Source organism: Limanda limanda, chromosome 17 (assembly GCF_963576545.1).
Source record: "Limanda limanda chromosome 17, fLimLim1.1, whole genome shotgun sequence".
In the NCBI taxonomy this organism is placed as follows: Eukaryota; Metazoa; Chordata; class Actinopteri; order Pleuronectiformes; family Pleuronectidae; genus Limanda; species Limanda limanda.
The window spans coordinates 14893268-14908229 of NC_083652.1; the positions used below are offsets into that span (position 1 = coordinate 14893268).

The following is a 14962-nucleotide window of genomic DNA, read 5'->3' on the forward strand; positions in this document are numbered from 1 at the left end:
GTGTCCATCTTGGAGCGATGTCTGGTTTGATGTCTGATCTCTAGCACCACACTCTGGCTCTTAGTCGTCATGCAAAGTTCTTCATTTGAGAGGAGATCTGGCACATGAGGCAGAAGCTGGATCTTCTTCATGTCACTTTTCACTCCGTGCCCGTGTTCTGAGTGAGATACAGGCTCGCGATCACAGGTTTATTGTTGTTGCCATGACGATTATTGGAACACAGACATTTCCAGTGGACAAAAACTCCAAAGGAGACACGTGACTGGTTGTTTGAATTGCCTTTATTAAAAGATACAGGATGCTCGATTTGACACCAATATTTGACAACGCAGCACTTGACTGTTGCAGCCTGGGTTGGGGAGGAGACACAGACTGCTGCTGCTATCTCTGCCTTTAAAATGTCCCATGTAAATACTGAATCTGCAGTATCTGGCAACAAGTGAGCTCTGGATATTGCATCAGCATCTTTTTTTTTTCTTTTTAAACCACATTAAAGTTTTTACAGTTAGGTTGTTAAAAAAAAAGGAAGAGAGAGAGAGAGAATCCGGTTACACCATGCAACACCCAACAAGCCAACATCTACAGTTAGTTTTAGATCACAACAGTTTCAAATGGTAGTTCAATGATCAATATGTTCAGCAACAATGATAATATCATATCCAAAGACTTGACACAATAATGAAATTTCTTTTATTTTTTAAGGGGGAATCCGTTTGTCCCTTCTCTGACATTATGTCACTGTTCTCCAGCTACCATCTTAAAATGTTTCCTTGAAATGTTTATTCTTATTCACATCTTGAGTCCTCGGAACTGGAGAGCGGTTCAGAAAGGGGAAAGTTTGTTTATTTTCACTGTGTGAATAGTATCAAATACAAGGACATACATGCATCTCTTTCTACAATATACACAGTTCAGGTTCCGTCTTTCATTGGTCTGCTCTTTGAAGAAGCTCCACAAAGAAAACTGCTGCTTTACAAGCAAACAAAACTCCTAAAAAGGTTTGGTAAAATAATCGAAGCAAAGTGAGTTCATTTTTCTTTTCATACCAGTGAATGAATAGTTTGGAAAGACTTGTTCTGATCGTTTAGTGGGTCATTTAATCAAAGGACTCTTTATTCCTTTATATGTTGTATCAAAACTGAAGTTGAGGATTTTTACCGATGTAAAATACATGACTGCAAAAAAAGTGAGAATCAGGAGGGAGGACCCAATATTAAAAAAAGATAAAAGATATTGAACCTTATCCCTTAATCGATCAACAGACCGATCTATAAACACCCTATGGCATGTAATTAAACATATGTAGAAACTAAATAAGTACACTAGGACATTTCTGACGTCATTCCTTATATTCTTAACCATTAGTTTTCAACTCATATGACAAGTTATGATATCCTGGATCTAGAAACAACTGCCTCGGTTTGAAACTTAAACGACACTTGCGTCACATATGGGGCCCTTCACCTGAAACAAGTCTTTTCAGGACTTATTTGGATGGTTCACTGAAAAATTTAAACTCACTCATCATCTGCTCATCACCTGGCTGATGGAGGGGTTTGGTGAAGTGTTTGAGTCTACAAAACACTTTAGAAGCCTCAGGGGTAAACAATGTTTAGCTCAGGTGACCCCGTCTTCAGACGTATTAAAATAACAGAAAAAACACAACATGCATCCATACGGCTCGTGTAGTGTCATCCAAGTGTCCACAAGCCTTGACATTCATATTCGACTTGAAACAAGGTCATTTACACCAAGTCTTTAGCCTAAATGTCTGATATCTTCCTACGAGGTGCGTTCACGGACACCATCGTTTGGCTATGTCTGGTAGCTTAGCCATATCTGGAAGTGGACTTTCAGGCTTAAAACATGTTGGAAATGACCTTGTTTCGAATCGAGTATGAATGCCGGGGCTTATGGACCCTTTGATGACACCACACAGGCAGTACGGAGACATGTAATGTATTTTCTGTTGTTTTATTACGTCTGAAGACAAGGTCGCCTGGGCTAAAGGGTTTTGTGGACTCAAACACTTCTCCCAATCCTCCATTGGCATAGTGGTGCATAGATAATGAGTGAATTTAAATTTTTTTTTTTTTTTCTTAAATCATGTGTATATTGTTCTTCCCTTTGTGCCTTAACTGATTTCCTTTAATCGCCTGATGTTGTATGAACATATGGATACATGCAGGGGGCGTTTTAAGGGACCTGAGGGGACCCTACATAAAACCAAAATGAACCCTCTCGCTAAGAAACACATGACACATGATACAGTTTTCGTCTCCATCCACATTTCTAAAATTACGAAGCTTTTGGCAGAAAGATAGAGGCAAGGGGCCTCGTGGGGGGGGGGGGTTCTGACCATGGGGTCGTCGAAGTCTACTGTACATACCCATTATAGTATTTAAGGGGGTTCTTGGGGTCCCCCTCTCAGCTCCGGCCCCTGGAAATATAACAGTATGAGGAGGAAGGAGACTGAAGGTTAAACTGAAGGAAGACTCCTTCATGTGGATACCTTTAAAATGCAGTTACAACCCCAGAGTTAATGGGGAGAGAAAGGGAGGACTCTCTCCTCTAAACGTCCCAGTTGCTCACAGGTTTCATGAGACCTGCATCAAACACACAGGGGAGAAAAAGGAGAACAGGAGAACAGGGAGGAAGAGGAGGAGGCAGAGGTAGAGCCTCCAGTTTTGGGCGGTGTAAATAAAAGAGGGAGGTGAAGAGTAGGGGTAAGAGGAGGGAGGAGAGCAGCATCCTCCTCCTCTCTCTCTCTCTCCCCATCTATTCGTTCCAGTCCTTTAGGATGTCGAGGTTCCACTCCCAGGACAAGAAGACATTCTTGTCGTCGTCGATGAAGTGGGATTTGATCTGATAGTGGCCACGTGACATCAGGCCTTTGGGAGCTTCCTCAGCCGGGGTGAGATACTCGTACTCTCCTGGCTTTGGGCCGTAACTTCCCACCATGTACGACACCTTGTCCACTGCAGGAAGATACAAAAGTGTCATTCTTAGAGGTCTGTTGAATATAGGCCCACATTTCATTAAATTGCTTCAGCTTCACTCACACTTTCTTGTTAAAGTCATATTCTTACTTGAAAATTGGACACAGAAAAATATAAACTCATATGCAGGACATATGACATATTTTGAGGTATAAATGGGGACATTTAAGTTTATTAAACACACAGTATGACAATGTACAATGATGGATGTTCATTTGTCTCCTTCTCAGTGTTGGGGTCATTTTGTATTTGGTCTTATTTCATCTTTATGAATTTACCTTTTACTCCTTTTCTGGAGGTCACATGATGGTACCTCAAGCCAGCAACAATTTCTCGGTTCACCTGTAGACAGACAGCTTCATTAAATAAGATATCCCGCATTACAGGCAATTTAAAGTCTCCATGTAGCAGCATCAACCCTATTAGACATTCAATAACTGCAGGTACTTTTTAATTATAAAAAACACAATTGTCTACAAAACACAATGGTTATACAGTGAAGGTGTTTGTCCAGCTGGAGTCCTCAGAGCACAGCAGAATCAGTCACTCTCTAAGCTGTTTGTTTATTCTCAGCACATCTAACATCAACCATCGGAACCAGGACAAGTGAAAATGACCTGCCTGTGGGGCTACAGGAATATTCAGGGGATAACCAGAGTTCCTCCTCTGGGCAGAATGGAGGTACAAAATTAAAATGGAAATCCAGATGATAGTTATTGAGCCTGTTGATGGTGCTAAAGTCAGTCGGCTTCATCCTCTGGAAAAAGTTTTAATTCCAGTTCATGTCATTCACTGTCGTCATCAGAGCCAAATGTTTGCTATTCATGAAATTAAAAGTAACGAATTTATAATTTTAGAGATGATAATCTATCGTCAAACATGAGAATCTAACTCAATGACATCAGATGACTTATTGCTTGTCGAGCTTTAACTTTTACTGGAACTCTACAATGGAACAGCACTGAAAAGGCTCATTAAATATGATAATGGTCCAGTTTGATATTGTGGTTTGATTGAACAGGACACAGAGGCTTACTCAGCATGGTATCTTTGTTTAAACACATCCTTCTATGTTTTAATGCACATGCTTTATTTAGATCTATGACCTGATCCATCCATCGTACCTTAAAGTGAATCTTTAGTCTGTATCTCGCTCCTTCCTGCACAGAGAAGTTCTTCTCCTTCAGAGAGTTCAGGTCTCCTGCGAATACACAAGAACAAAACAACAGTGAAGCATCACACATGGACAACATGGCTCTAATGACATCATCTTTTAAATTAACACTGCAGACACGTGCTGGAATATGACTCATTATATGACAAATATATTGTAATAAGGTAAGAGCACCAATAAAACCAGAGATTGCTTCTGGAGGAATTGATGAATATTCATCTTCAAATATTGGAAAGGTTAGTTTCTATTTTTACTTGACATTTTCAGCAGTTTGTTGTTATGTTTCTTATTTTTCCTTCTTCCTTCCCATTTTCTAATCTTGAATCCGAGTGAACATTTGTTTCAGATGTAATGAAACTCCCCAGGTGTCCCTGACAATTTGCATTCACAACAATACGAGATCATAGTGACCTTTGACAGCGGAAATCTATTCAGTTCATCTCTGAGAACAAATGACAACTAGTCAAAAATGTACGTTAAAATTAAAGGGCGAACTTGAGATATTATGTTTAAGAGGGCAAAAAAATCTTTTGTGAGGCCACCGTGACTTTGACCTTTGACCACCGGAATGTAATCAGTAATGCCACGAATCCAAGTGAATGTTCTCACCAAAATTGAAGGGATTTCCTGGAGGTGGTCCTAAGATATCATGTTCACAAGGTAAGAAAATATAGTTTGTGAGGTCACAGTGGCCATGATCTGTGACCTTTGACCACTAAATTCCAAACAGTTGATCCCTGAGTCCAAGTGAACGTTTGTACCAAATTTGAAGAAATTCCCTGTAAGCATTCTTGAGATATCGTGTTCACAACACTGGGATGGACGGATATTCCGTACAAATACAGAATATAGCACAAAAGTCAGCTCAGTTAAATTGAATTCAGTAGCAAATGTATTGCAAAACAAGAAATATATATCCTTCAACCTGGGGATTTGAATCAATTTCCTCTCTGCTCCATAAGATGAACAGTCACTTGAAGGTCTGATGCTTTCTGTGCAACTCTGTCATAATACTGGTGATTTAGTGTTACTGCTAAAACCAAAACACCGTCTCTGCACAGCAACACTGCTGCTGCGGCGCTGTGGGGTCGAATGGGTTCATACTGAGGGGAAGAAGCATCCCAAGCCGTTTAAAAAAAAATAAAAAATAAAAAACCCACACACAGCAATCAGAAATGCATCCACCACCTAATCACTTTATATCTCAATTTAAACTCAACCATCCGTCCTGAGTGCTTCCTAATGGACATGGAGAGAGAGGACGGACGAGATGAGGGCGAGATAGAGGGATGAATACGTACAGGCAGCAGTGGAGGGAGCGAGGAAGGAGACAGGAAGAGAAAGGAAGTGACCAACAGATAAGATTCACACACATACTGAGTGCAGACAGTGCAGAACTCAGTTTGGTGTCACAGGTTTGATTCCCACTGGTGTAACCAATATTAAAAAGAAACATATATATACTGTATATTTTTTGTGGCACATTCAGATATTTTAAAGCCTCCAACAAGCGTATAGGCTCCATCACTTCTACTGTATACAACTCTCTTAATAAATAAAATATATTTCCCTCGTGATTTGACGTATATGTCACAGACTTAATAAAGCTGCTCCCGAACAGTTGACTTTTGGAGATTTATTTTTACTGCTCTGTCTCTCTGTCGTATTTCTGTCAATCCATCCGCCTCCACGGATCCTCACCTCTCCCCCCTCTGATTCCTCTCCTCCCTCCTCCTCCTCTTCGCTCTCTCTCGAGAGGAAGAGATGCCGACCTCCTCCTGGGAGCGTCTGACTGAGAAAAATAGGTCAGTGTGGAGAGCTGTCTACCTGTTCTCTTCTCTTCTCTCTCACACACACACACACACACACACACACACACACACACACACACACACACACACACACACACACACACACACACACATACACACACACACACACAATCATGTCTCCTTTTACATATATCGATTTCCTAACTTACTCTATCCTTAACCGTAGTTACTACACTAACTAACCATAGCCTTAACCTAAGCCTAACCATAACATAAAACTCAACATAAAACACGTCTTCACCTGAAAATGTATGATTTACATGACAGGGAGTAGGTTCTTCTGAATGAACGTCCATACTTTCAGTTCCTCCTTTTATGACACAAATTTGACAAGTGCAACATCCTAACAGAGGCTGTGTGTTACTGACATAATCCTCAACACAACACAGAATGGCGAGGGGTAGATAAGTGGCTGGCATGGAGACGCTGCTCGTTGTGAGTGAGTAAATGTGCAGCACTGTATTTAGCATGCTCAGCAAAACAACCCAAGCTGCATGAAAGTTTAACAAAGCCGGCGTGCTTGCATTTAGGGCAGCGGAGCACCGAGAAGTCACAGGCAAGGATATTGCTTTGTGTAGATTGGTCAGGCAGCAGGCCACAAAATACACAATACAGTTTATAATGCACCGTATAACATTGTGCAGGTCGGGTTGTGCTTAACATTATAGTGTAGACATATTGTTGTGTCGTGCGTCATTAACTGAGGCATATATGAGTTTGGATATTATGCTCATTTCAGAGCTTAAACAGGATGGAGGTGGTAGTGGACTCCTCCGTCATAATAAAAGTTTGATTTCCCCGCATAGAAATCACAGTTTACAGCACATGTTCCGTAGTAAAATGTTACAATCCACTTGAAACTTGATGTGTAACGTGTCCTTTAACCCAAACTAGGTCACAGCTCTGGCACGGCTGACCGACCACATTGAATTTCTATCTCTGGTCGTCTTATTGCCGTATCTACTGAGACACTAAAATATATCACGCGTTGTTTTTCTGCTGCCAGCTCAGTCTGATGAAAATCGTTTTTCATATTTCAGTGCATAAACATTCGGGCCATTGATCTAAACACAAGCCGCGGCGAGAGCTGGAATGACTGTCGGCTCTTGTGGAAGATTAATCTGGAGGCGAGGCAGCAGGCCTGCATTCACATGGAGTTAAAGAAGGTTGGGATGTAATGAATGATATCTAAGGCAGAAAGTAAGAGCTGTATTAAGATGAGGAAAGCAAGGATCCTATAAACAGACTGAATGAATCCTATTATTTCAAAGATATTTGGGTTTAGTCTCTTTCTTTATAAGTCAGGGGACAATTTGTAGTAAATCGTCCTCACTGAAGGATCATTATCCTGCTCGGGTATAAGTTTAACTGTCTGAGCCCCGAACAATCTCCTGCTGCCATCTTCAAATGTGACAGTCGAGAAAATGTTCCGGACCCAATTTTCCAGACATTTCCCAGAGTTCATGTCCAGCTGTCCTGAGAGCCCGAGGTTTGACGTGCTGCCGACAGATCACATCAGATTCAGGACTGAGAAAGTTAAGGTCCAGACTCTGACCCAAATAACATCTCAGAGGTGAAAGCTGATCGGACAACGAGCATCTCCCTTCTCTTCTTCACTTCAACTCAAAGAGTGTAGAGCAGCTATAGTGCAGCTTCTCTCTGTCCACACACACACACACAAAAACACACACACACACACATACACACATGCACAGCAATAAATGCCCGTCATCAATTAAGGCACCGTGCTGCACTGGTAACAGCCTATAGTGTATAATGAGATTGCTAATGCATTCAGCCACGGACAGAAAGTCCATTTCACATGGAGCCTGGTGCCGGCTCGGCTATCTGTGTGTAACGTGATACACCAGCAGAAAAGATTATTGCACTGCTGCTTACGCTGTAGATTTATGATGGGAGACGCTTTTCTCTTGCAGCACGAACCTATTTCTCATTTTCTCTCTAATTCCACAGCATGAACAGCATAATTCAAATCAATTATTATTCGACCTGCGTGTTCCCCCTTGTGTCTGCGTGGGTTTTTTCTGCAGGTGATTCCAGCTTCCTTCTACAGACCACAGACACGCAGACTAGATTAATTGGAGACTCTAAATTGACCATAAGTGTGAACATGAGCGTGAATGGTCTTTATATCTGTCCCATTCCACGTGAACGCCACATCTAAAGAATTCCATGGGGGAATTTGGTCAAATTTGGTACAAATATTAACTTGGAGTCAATGATGAACTGATAAGATTGGAGGTCTAAGGTCAAAGGTCAAGGGTTTTCAAGGAAAATCATGTGTGATTCTCATTTCCTCTATAACTAGCACGTTAGGTACTTTTCACATCTCTCTGTGTTTGAGATGTAGAAAAAGGTACAAAGTCAGTATTGCCTAGCAACCAGGTGGCCTTTCTTTATAGTCTTTGCAGTCTGTGATTGGTAGATGATATATTTTATACAGGCAGGGAAATTCAAAGAATCTTCTGAATGAGTGTAGTCAGGAGCACACAGACACACACAGATGGATCTTTTCCTCAACTTTGTCCTCCGCAACATAATTTCTTGCAGCCCCGTGATTACAATGCACTGCAGATGCATTAACACACACACACACACACACACACACGCACACAACCCTACAGACACCTCACTCTCCTTCCCTGCCTGTCGCCTTCGCCTGCACCCGGGGGAAAATGTCAATACTGCCCACTAAGCAAACATTTAGCTGTGTCTCCTCTCTCAAGCATGGACACACCCACTGCAGTCTTTCTGCACGCCAGCTGCAGCACAGTGGGGTGGGATGCCTTGCTCCAGAGCATATCAGTAACATGAGAGGGAAGAGCAGCATCATACCACATCCACAAGTGCCCAGGGTTTGGATGGAGAGGTAAAGCAAGACAGAGAAGCAACAGAATAAACAAGAGACCAACAGGCAATGAGTACTCCGGAGCATTACTACTTAAATACATTAATAATACTAGCTATATATCGTCACATGAGTATTGGGTATTCATGATTTTGACCACATCCATCATCCTTCAATGAGATCTCCCTTTTTAATCTGTGAAGTATTATGAATCCTGCCTGCGACAGTGGCTGTGGGTGAAAGTGCTGCATACCTGTCAGGTCCATGGTGATGGGTCCAGGAGCCTGGTCACATAACAGGGTCATCCGGGTCACACAGACATTCGGCCCAGAGACGTCTGGAGAGAATAAACAAACAAATATGGTTATTACAGATTTCAGATTCACGTGTTTCTCACTGTGTTACTCACACACACACACACACCAACCTCCTGCCAGTGGTCCCATCCCCAGCAGGGTCTGCTTGTACTTGACCAGACTCTCGTCGTCCTTGTCCAGGTCCTGGATCTCCTGCAGAGTCTTCTGAGCCGGAGGATTATAGTTGAGGTTTCTCTCGTCCACTTCCTCCTCGATGGCTAAATCCTTCTTGTCAGCAACCAGACCTTCCAGAGAGGAGGAGAAGGAGGAAAAGAGCGTCAACATGTCTCTGTTTTTACAGGGAGGGGTTCCAGACCATCGTTTTTATTTGTCCCACACTCTATTATAGGTGATCTCAATTCCCATTCACTAACATGGAGGAGATAGGGTTTATGACCTATACTGCAGCCAGACAAAAGGTGGCGATTGAGACTCTAGGACTGTGTTTTTGGGGAGGAGCAGTCAAGTCGTCTTTATATAAAGTCTATGGGAAATTCCCTCTGTTGGGAACAAGTAACCATTAACTCTCTGCCACAGTGAGAGAAAAGTCATCCAACTGCATGTAAAGTGACGGAGGCTGACCTCTGTCTCCCAGTAAGATGTAACATGTTCAGCAAAGCACATCAGAAGTAAACATTTAGCTCCAGTCGTCCAGAGTTTTGAGTTCATCATGGTCTTTGATTCAATATTGAGATTTAAAGACATCCCATCATGTCTCCTGCAAGTCTAAATTGCATCATAGCAGCCATCCTCATGTGCACCTCCAGGGAGAGAAAACACGCCGACTGTGAATCGTTAGGAAATAATAAAATCACTCTTTTCTAGGAATCGTTTTCCGGGGACATTTTCAGTGCTGATATACCTGGTATGACAGACAGGGCTTGTACTATAGACTAAAGTGTCTGATTTAAAAGGATTTGATTATGACTTAATTATAACATCCTCTCTTACATGCAGATGTACAGATGTTCTATTGTCACTAATTTTCCTGCTATCTCCTGTAACTCTTGAATTTTTTCTATCACCCATACAAACAAGATATTTCCTTTTCTTTCATTGCACTATATTCAGTGAATTTATGAAAAGCCTTTGTGAAAATGATTATTAATATTATTATTAATTTAAACCTGACTCCCTCTTTTCTTATGAATCATACAAACCATTGCTGTCTAAACACCAATAACATATTTACAAATACAAAACTTTATATCTTAAATACATAATAAAGTTGCAGTGATGTGTGATGTGCTCACTGATCAACTGACAAATCCGCAATGCATACCTCAAGACAACAGGAAACACCACGCACATACACATATACACACACAACCACACACACACACACACACACACACACACACACACACACACACACACACACACGAACACACACACACAGACACACACTTTGTTGCAGACGTCTATTTACCGAGCAGTAACAGCCTCATGTAATAGCCTCGGCTTCTGTTTTTATTCTTCATAATGAGACAGCTCGGTGCCCATCAGCGAAGAAGTGTGTGTCTGTGTGTGTTTGTGTGTGTGTGTGTGTGGAGGTAATTGGATGACACAGAGAGTACACAAACACACATCCACGCTCAAATGTATATACACAAACATGCACACCGAAAGCATAAAGACGTGTATGATCCTATAAACATCAAATATGTTTATGTGCCCCAATGCATGTCTCCACACAGACACACACACGTTCTCATGCACTCTTGTGTGTGTGTGTATATCACGGCACCCCACCCAGTCAGGGCCAAACACGACTGCCTTTGCCTGTCACCATGGCAACCCTTTCAACTCCCCTCGCAGTGACATCACCTTCGCTGTGAATCTGTTTTATACGACTGGAAATACACGGCGGAGCATTTACTTTCACTTGCAGCAAGAGAGACTGATGGTACAACAATTTTAATACATTCACACACACACACACACACACACACACACACACACACACACACACACACACACACAGACACACACACACAGACACACACAGACGAACAAATTTGTATTCAACTGGAAGTTTTCCTTCTTACTGGTTATAATCCCTTAGTTCTAGTTTTATAATATGAAGTATCTTTTTACTGCAGGAACATTTTTCTCATTTTCGAGATAAGGCTCTAACTCAACAAAGTGTAATAAAGTTGGATTATCCCCATGTGTGTTCCCTCCCTTCAATATACCTCTAATTGGAAAAAAATAGTCGAGATACTCAACAACTTCTTCGATGTAATTGGATCTAGTTCCACGTTCAGTCTTTCCTCTGACCCCATCACAACACTGAGACTATAATACTGCAGTAATGATTTTTTTAAATGCAAGTCATCACTGCAGACACTTAATAGGGAGGAGTCCCACAAGGTTTGATTGTTGGGTCTCTGGTATTCAACATGAACAGGCTCCAGATCTATAAGATAAAGACTTTGTGTTTCAATCAGCATTTTACCTTATCTTTAACAAAGTCTCATGTCCATGTGAGTTTTAAACTGATTCCCTCGTGCATTTCTTCTAAGAATACACACTATAACCTACCAGGCGTACTTTAATGTACATATTATATACAACTGTTCAAAACCATTTCCAAGCAAAGTAGCCTAATGTCGGATTTGAACAATTACCGAAGGGATCTATTGCTGGTTTCTCTCTTTCCTTCCTACACACACACAAACATTGAACACTACAGTAGGTAAAGAATGTATAGTATGTGAGTTCACAAATGATTCAACCTTGTGCATTTACGTATATCAATCTCCGTAGTACACCCCCACAGCAGTGTGCACGTGCCCACACACACACATACACACACACTCACACAGTGTAAACGTGTTCCTGAGTTGCTATTAAAACCGGGTTCCTGTCTCCCATCTGAGAGCGGCTCTCAGATCTCCAGACTGCTGACCTGTCACGCTAACCGCATCAATTAACATTTATTTGATAAGGCAGGGTTCGTTCCACAGAGAGACGCTATCTGGTACACCTGAGTATTTGAATATGGATTTTTCTTTTAAAGTTGTAGTGGCAAGCGCAGCAGAAATTTCTCCTTTGTTTTCACCGAGCTTAATTAGTGTGAACACAAGTTACAGTGACCCAGTAACAATGAATCTGCTCTGAAGATCGATTATTTTTCTGTTGATTAGAAAAAGAAGGTAAAATAAAAATCTAAGTTTGCCATTTATGTGTGATTTTTATTATCGTTGAAGATTTTCTGCTTTTTTCACTGCTGGCAGAAACATGAAAAGTCGCTGAATCAAGTCTGAACATGCAGGGATGAAACAGTCCATATTTTCTACCACTAAAAACAAGTTAACAGTGGCCGACAGCCAGTGGCGGAAGTCCATGTATGTGCATGTGTGTGTCTGATCTTGTGCGTGAACATATGTTTGTGTGGGCCCCATCTGCGATGTGTATTAACTGGTGGATTTTCTTTGACGCCCATAAACCGCCTCATTACCCCGGTAGATTCTCCAACCATCTTCTGCACCATTACACTCGGGCCTGCGGTAAAATAAATCAGCACTTTGAAATTATTTATTTACCTTTTAAAGGTTTTACTACAAGGAATGAGTGAGAAGGAGCAAGTGTGCAAATGGGAGAGACACTTGTCACCACTAAAAGACACTTGCTGCGATACTGAGTTAATATTTATTATTGATGTGGATTCGGAGGCGTCTCAAGTGCGAAAACCTAATAATCACATAATTTTGGATTCATTTATCTTCATTTTGCTTTTGCTCCATTAAATACAAAGTGATTTATCTTCTTTGTCTGTATATAAAAACCCGCTTCACATTTCTGCATCAGACTTGTATCTATCATCTGCTACGTTTCAAAGCTGTTGCCAAATCAAACTGCTCGAGGATCAGCAGTGTGCGGGGGGATGCATGTTCCACAAGACGCAGACTCAGCGCTCATCTGCTCACATTTACAGCTAAACCCACACGTTAAGTGAAAATCAACAAGGCCGTCTGTTTGGCAGGGGAGCTGTGGCTTCAGGGGGGTACGACGAGGACGGCTCATATAAGACCTCACACACACACACACACACACACACACACACACACACACACACACACACACACACACACACACACACTCACACACACACGCACACAAACACACACACACAACAGTTTCTTCTCTTAGTTTTTTCTTGACACACATCTTTCACTAACGTCTATACAAGATTTATTCCAATTGTTGCCAAATCAGATGAGAAAATTGAAACCACATCTGAGGAAAAATTTGAAGAACAAATGTATACAAACATCAATTTGCTTTTGAAATATTTAGAGTTATGCATCACAGGTGACTTCCTGCCATCTCTGCTGGTTACCTGGCAACTGCAATGGTCCCACGAATTGAGGTTTTCACACAGACAGATAGAACTTGTTGCTGCTTGGTTGATACGGTCTGACGGCGCCTAGTCAGCGGTTTCCACCAATTTCCCTTTACTGTGACGAGCAGTGCAGCTTTATATTTAACTGACGGATGAAAGAGGGGTTTAGATATTCTCATCATATCCTCCAACGTCTGGGATTTTGGTTATTTAAACAATAAATGCTGTTTAAGATAATGCATTGTAATCTTACAAGCTACTGAGTTTCATTTCATTGGGACTTGACTTAACTACTCAAAGTGAAGCTGCTCTGCTTCTGTCTCAGTGATCTTCCTCCTAATCACTTCCTGTCTGCCTTCTGGTTCCTTAACCCACATACTGTTCACTCTGTCAGGAAATCACTCTCTCACTGTGTGTGTGTGTGTGTGTGTGTGTGTGTGTGTGTGTGTGTTTGATCCAAGCCATGATTTGCTGTACTTTTTATAGTCCTCTGAGGCCTGCTGTCACTGCTGTGTTCTTTAATCCTATAACAAGACCTCTGGGATACTGAACACACACACACACACACACACACACACACACACACACACACACACACACACACACACACACACACACACACACACAGGGTTGCACAGCTATCCTTATTAGGACTTTGTATTAATTGTGGACAACCTAACAACTCACTTACCCCTTAACCTTAACCAGGACCTTAAGATTAGGTTTTGCCTCATTAGGACTGGGAGTTGGTCCCATGAGGTCTACTGGTCCACACAAGGTCAGATTTTATGCTGAAAAGTGCAGCAGAAAGCTTGTATAATAAAGGGAAAAGCAGTAAAGGAGGAATGGTGATGTCCCACTTGCCTTTTGTGTCACAACATTACAAGAATCAATCTGAGACTCACAACAACAAGAGCAAACAAGACGTTAAAATGACGAAGCAGTGATGCCAGCGGCTGAGTCCGGTGATGTCACCTCGTGCTCATCACTGACACCGCAGCTTCTGTTTATATTTAGCGGATTGGTCTTCTGCAGACCTGACACCACGAAACATCCGATATGCTTTCACTGGTATCGTTACAGTCGTCAATACTGTAAGTTTGTCAGATGATAGCTGATGAACTCCGAGGTTGAACTCTGCTGTTTGATCTGGATTTTCTCTGATTTGTACTTGTATTTTATTTCGTGAAGCACCTTGTAAAAGAGGCGCTTTACAAATAAGGTTTATTATTATTACCTTTAAAACCTTTTCAATGGTCTATCACAAAGTAGAACAATACGTTAAAGGGGAAAATATGGAAATTCAGTGTGTCAGAGGTGGAGTTACAACTTGTAGCTGCTGATATATTGTTCAACCTTTGCACAGCCTTGGTTTCAGACTGTT

At 41.6% G+C, this 14962-nt stretch overlaps 1 protein-coding gene across 1 annotated transcript in view; it reads right to left on the minus strand.

Moving 5' to 3' along the window:
- Positions 1-2778: 2778 nt before the first annotated feature.
- The window catches only part of LOC133022650 (rho GDP-dissociation inhibitor 2-like), a 14466-nt gene continuing 2282 nt past the window's right edge, over positions 2779-14962 (minus strand). The window contains exons 2-6 of the mRNA XM_061089503.1: positions 9302-9475; positions 9128-9211; positions 4124-4200; positions 3278-3341; positions 2779-2978 (exon numbers count right to left, since the gene is read on the minus strand). Coding sequence (XP_060945486.1) covers positions 2779-2978; positions 3278-3341; positions 4124-4200; positions 9128-9211; positions 9302-9475 — 599 coding nt within the window. The remainder of the gene's footprint in view (positions 2979-3277; positions 3342-4123; positions 4201-9127; positions 9212-9301; positions 9476-14962) is intronic.